This window comes from Triticum urartu, chromosome 3A (genome assembly GCF_056163025.1).
Source record: "Triticum urartu cultivar PI428250 chromosome 3A, HENAU_Tu73, whole genome shotgun sequence".
Classification (NCBI taxonomy): Eukaryota; Viridiplantae; Streptophyta; class Magnoliopsida; order Poales; family Poaceae; genus Triticum; species Triticum urartu.
Window position 1 is genome coordinate 452251462 of NC_141875.1, and position 5496 is coordinate 452256957.

The window sequence follows — 5496 nt, forward strand, 5'->3', positions numbered from 1 at the left end:
CTAGAGCGGTGGCACTTTGGCAAGCGATGGCAGAACAGTGGCAGATTCCCCTGCCGACGTCGTTTCAGCGAATGGGCTCTGAGTAGCTTGCCCAAACACTTTGCGACCTGCCGGACACAGAGCGATTGGAGCTCATGATGACACTATGGCGTTGCTGGCACGTTCGCAATGGGATAACACACCATAAGAAGCCGCCCCCAGTCGAAGCATCCAAGAGGTATCTTCTAAGCTATGTGGACTCACTAATTGGTGTGCAGAACAACCCAGGTGCTGATCGAGTTAAAGGAAAGCAAGTTGTGGATGTGGTGACTCCCAGCAAGCCATTACCGCATGCTCAATCCATCAATGGTGCCCCACCCAGGTGGTCTCCTCCGGCTCAAGGATGGGCAAAATTGAACGTTGACGGATTGTTCTGCGCCACATCGGGAACTGCAGGGGCGGGCATGATTCTGCGTGGCTCCACCAGTGACATCATTTTCTCATCCTGTAGAGAGTTGCGCACATGTGCAGAACCATTGGAGGCTGAGCTCTCGGCTTGCATGGAGGGCATCAACCTCACCCTGCAATGGACGGAGATGCCGATAAAAGTAGAGACGAACTGCCTTGTCACTCTTAACATGATTAATGGCCCGGACAAGGACCGGTCTTGCTATACCATGTTGGTTGATCAAATTGAAAGGCTTTTGAGGTAAGGGAGGATGTTCAAGCTATCTCATGTTCATAGGGAACACAACGCTGCAAGCCATTATCTGGCCTTCTTTGGACAGACATAAAGTCGCACTATGGTGTGGTTGGATTCGGAACCAGGAGACGTCCCTGATATTTGTAAGAATGACTTATGTCCTGATTGATAAAATAAAATTTTCCTTTCATCCGAAAAAAGACCCGCAGTCAATCAAGTTTTTAGTGCTTTTGTCAAACAAAAATCGATGGTTTTTGCAAATTGATAAAACGGTGGGTTTTTTTTAGGGAAGTGGTTTTTTCTTTATCCATCGTGCACAATTACGGTGGTTTTTGGCAATACTCTCCCAGTCCCGACTCCCGACGCCGCGGTCGCAGCCGCAGCCGACTGGACGCCGCAAGCAGCGCAGCGCCGGTGAAGAGCCGGACCTGTCACCTCCTCCGCTCCCGTCAGTTCCGGCCACTTCACCGCGAGCCCCACTGACCCTCAAAGGCCTCAACATGGCAGGTCTGCTGCTGCGTAGATTCATCCGGATCCAGCCCCGGGCGCCGATGAGCGCCGCCGGTGGAGCCGCGCCCTTCTACGCCTCGTGTCCCTCGTCGCCCCGCACCGTCGTACGAGACCTAACTCTAGACTCGCCCCCATTTATCCTCCACTTTGCTTCGTCCATCTCGAGGCGTCCCTAACTGAGGGGAGAAAACCAAGTTTTTGTATGCCTCACCGTGGCCCATGATTGCAGGCGCACCTGGAGGTGAGGGGGGAGCAGGCCGCTGCTGAAGTTGGTGAGCTGCAGCCCCGTTCATTTTAAATCTCTTTCGACCTAGATCTCCTGGCTCTTGATTGTGTGCATTAACCTAAATTTACATCTCTGCTTATTTATATCTTTTTTGCCATATTATGCCATCTCCTGATGCACGCTTCTGAGTTTGAGGCCAGGTGTGCATTCAGAAGGACAGAACTCCACAACTTAGAACAACATGAACTCAGACGAATTATGTAAGCAGATGAACCACAGTAGAGTGCATTGAGGGCAAACCGGAAACAATCCCGTATTTTCATGTATTCATTAGAGGCTCAATTATTTAATTTTACAAACGAAAACTTATCTTTTTGCAAAAAAAAAAACCCAATCAAGCTGTACTAACTTGGGGTCCTAACACCTTACTTTGTGATTCTCAGTAGGAAAACTATCTGTATCAGCTGTCAGGATTACCTTTTCCTGCCCTTGATTAATGCTTGTCTAGTTAATCTATACTGCTGTGACTGCATGTGACGCTAATAATTCCACAGTCCTGTAAAAAATTAAGTATGCATTTGTATTGTTTCAGAATTATCAAAGAAGAGTTGTATCCCATGCAATTCAAAGGATCTGCATGCCATGTCAGAAGATTCTGCTAAAAAGTCACTTGAACAGGTTTCTTTCTCATACTTTGTTATAGTGAAGAACTTCATTAAGACCAGTGCTATTCCATTGATTGACCCCTTAAAAACAGGTGACTGGTTGGGAACTGAAAAATGAAGGTGACATTTTGAAATTACACAGAGCATGGAAGGTGAAGAATTTTGTAAAAGGTCTTGAGTTCTTTCAGCTTGTTGCTGCTGTTGCTGAGGAAGAAGGTCTCTTCTTTTCCTCTGTTCTACGTATTCACATTGTCCCATTTGTCAAATTCAATTAAAAAAATGCTGGAAAGTTTCTAATGTCCAACTGACTTCCTGTCCTACAGACCTCAATCCTCATTGTAATGGAATTTAAGAATATCATTGGCACATACATAGCGCAGCAAGTCGATGTATTGCTAATAATTATATGCTCAGTACCCCAGTATTTTCAGTTCTTCACAGTGATATTAATTGTTTGCGTTCTTAACTGAATTCCACATAAATATACATCATATCTACACAGCCCTCGCCAAACCTGGGACCTCCTAAACCTGGTTTCAGAAGATATATTTCCCCTCATTTATCCATGGTTGTGATAATCAAACTACTTTCGTTCAAACTGTGCTACGTATGTGTTGCATTTGTTCAAGTTACATGCTGCCGTTCCATTTAGCATGATTAGAGATTTTATTTTACATTTCTAAAGGAAAATGCTACTGAAATTGGTCATGATTTTTTTTAGTTCACTCAGAATCCAACAATTTTCTTGCCATGTCTTGTTTGTTCGTTTCAGTAACAATCTGAGCAAAGTATGTTTAAACGGGTATGTTTTCCCAGGTCACCACCCAGATCTTCATCTCGTCAGTTGGAACAATGTGAAAATCGATGTCTGGACTCATTCAGTCAGTAAGTGTTTCATATGGTTATTTTGGCTAATTTATTTTGACTTCACATTTACTCTAGGATTTCACGGACTGTCTTTTAGTCAAATCTCTCTTTAAAAATGTGAGTACTTCGCCTCACTACTTTTCACAATGAATCTTATCAATAACTACCTATGTTGATTTCTGAGAAAAACATAACAGCATTGTTATAGTAGATTATTAAATCCCTGGGACCTAGTAAACCAAATTTTGTGCTGTAGGATTTTTATTCTGAACAGGAACGGTTTACTAGCTATTCATTTGCTTTTTTAGGAACACTGGTAGGTTGACTGGTATGATGTATGACCTAATTTTTAAGCAGAAAGCCAAATGATCATGTTCAAATCATTTGCCGCTCATGCTTCAAAGATTATTCCCATGGTTGTTAATTTTATTAATATCATGATAAAGTACTTTAGATGTTATGAATGTATTGATGATATCGGGTTCAAAGTCTTTTGAGCATGCAAAATTCATAGATACTTAGGTGCTTGCTGCCTATTGGCAGTTAGGCGTTGTCATGATAAAAAAATTGCATATTTCTTATAGGGAAATTTGATCAACTTAAAATGAAGAGAACGAGCCATAAAAAACTGGTTCATTCATCGTGAAACAGTGCTAAAAAACACAAGCACAATAAAGGACTCGCCAAGATGTTTGTTTATAATTATCTGTTTATCGTGGTATCAGGAGGTTTAACAGATAATGACTTCATCCTTGCTGCAAAGATCAATGAACTCAAGCTAGAAGGCCTTTTGAGCAAGAAAAAGGCTACTTCCCAGGAGTAGCTTTGGGAGATCAAGCAGATAACTTTTAATGTGTAGATGCCAAGAAATGCCCTTTTATATTGTCTGCGATGATTGTACATGCCGTTCCAAAATGAGTACTTCCGATGTGAATTCCACTTAACCTTTGGTGAGATCTATCTGTTCTGGGCGATGCGTTTCTCTGATGATACGAATCTGGGTCACCCTAATACTTGTCTGTATCTTCTGAATATATACAGTAGAAGGTGCCATGTATGCAATGGCATAGATTTTTTTTAAGATAAAGATGCAATGGCATAAATATATGATCATCTATGGTGTCGCCAAAATATTTGAGCCTTCCTAGGCTCTGTTTTGCAATGTGGTACCTTTCATAAGTTAGGTGGAAGCACATTCTTTTGTGGTGTAACCCAAAAATATCACTAAAGCTAGTAAAGATCCTCCTAATTAACTAAATTTCATAAGTAAGCTAGGCCATCGTTGACCCATCCTATTACCAATGAAACTATGAAAGGGATGCCCCTTTTTTTGCAATTAGGGTTGCTGTTGGAGATGTTTTTTTGTGTCTAAAAGCCCTAGAAAGCGGTTATGTCCTATTGTAGGGCTGCTGTTGGAGATGCTCCTGCCTGTGAAAAAAAAAAGCTACAATCACAAATTTCTTTGTCGAGAAATAAGTTTTCAAGATGATTATTCTATGGCGGTTGCTACGAATCAGCCGGATGTTCGATCCAGCAGCCCTTCGATCCACACCGCGTCCCGCTCTGCAGTGAAGGTGCATCAGCCCGTCGTTAATCCACACCACGCGCTCCTCTGAACACAGCCATGGTGCAACAAAAACCAAAGGATGGCACCTGCGCCGGCGACCTCGCAGCCCTAGAGCAGCCGGAGATGCTGCATCATCGCTCCAAAAAGAGCCGCCGCCGACGCGCTATATCGCAGACTTGCAGTGTCGAGACTCACCAGGGTCCTGCACCATGGTAGCACCGAGGACTGCAAATAAAGCTTCAACGCAGCACCGACGACACCCCGGCGAAGCTCCACTGCAACTCCATGGAAGCACCATCGACGCCCGGTTGCTCCATTGCATCCGAGTGACGCTCCATTGCAGCTCTGGGGGAGCTTCATTGCAGCCGCGGCAAAGCTCCAACGTCCCCGATGGTACTCCATTGCAGCCGCGGCGAAGCTCCATTGCAACCGCGGCGCAGCTCCAACGTCCCCGACGGTGCTCCATTGCAGTCGCGGCGAAGCTCCATTGCAACCGGGACAAAGCTCCAACACCCCGACGGTGCTCTATTGCAGTCGCGGCGGAGCGCCAACATCCCTCCATTGCAGCGCCGGTGATGACGGCTGATGCAGCGACGCAGCACGCGACGGCCATGGCGAAAGCTGCGACAAAAAGCATGACGACGACTGAAGCTGCCATGTAGCACGAGGATGATGCGATGCAGCTACGGTGGCGTTTCAATGCATCCACGGCGGTGCGAGGATGAATCAGGCAACGGCCGACGACGTTACCTCCTCCGCTTCTGTGCTGCTGCTTGCTTTTCCTCCGCAGCTTGACGAACGAGAGAAGGAAAGGGAAAAGAATCGGGTGGAGGATATGCTTTGTGGGAGAAGTAAGGTGGAGCGATAGGAGCGGTGGGCGGGGCCACAGCGACACGTGGTGTGATACGTCTCAAACGTATCTATAATTTTTGATTGTTCCATGCTATTATATTATCTGTTTTGGATGTTAATAGACTTT

General features: G+C 45.1%; 1 protein-coding gene across 2 annotated transcripts; it reads left to right on the forward strand.

The window, feature by feature from the left end:
• The first annotated feature begins 992 nt into the window (after nucleotides 1-992).
• LOC125546863 (pterin-4-alpha-carbinolamine dehydratase 2, mitochondrial) lies at nucleotides 993-4063 on the forward strand. 2 transcript variants are annotated; one of them, XM_087547329.1, is made up of 7 exons: nucleotides 993-1096; nucleotides 1190-1296; nucleotides 1422-1464; nucleotides 2011-2096; nucleotides 2176-2299; nucleotides 2900-2968; nucleotides 3676-4063. In XM_087547329.1, exons 2-7 carry the CDS (start codon nucleotides 1234-1236, stop codon nucleotides 3771-3773), a joined length of 483 nt encoding a protein of 160 aa, XP_087403455.1. In that variant the 5' UTR covers nucleotides 993-1096; nucleotides 1190-1233; the 3' UTR covers nucleotides 3774-4063. The 2 variants fall into 2 exon arrangements, with proteins under 2 accessions (XP_087403455.1, XP_048566929.2); XM_048710972.2 differs by having other exon boundaries at nucleotides 999-1296.
• The last annotated feature ends 1433 nt before the right edge of the window (nucleotides 4064-5496 follow it).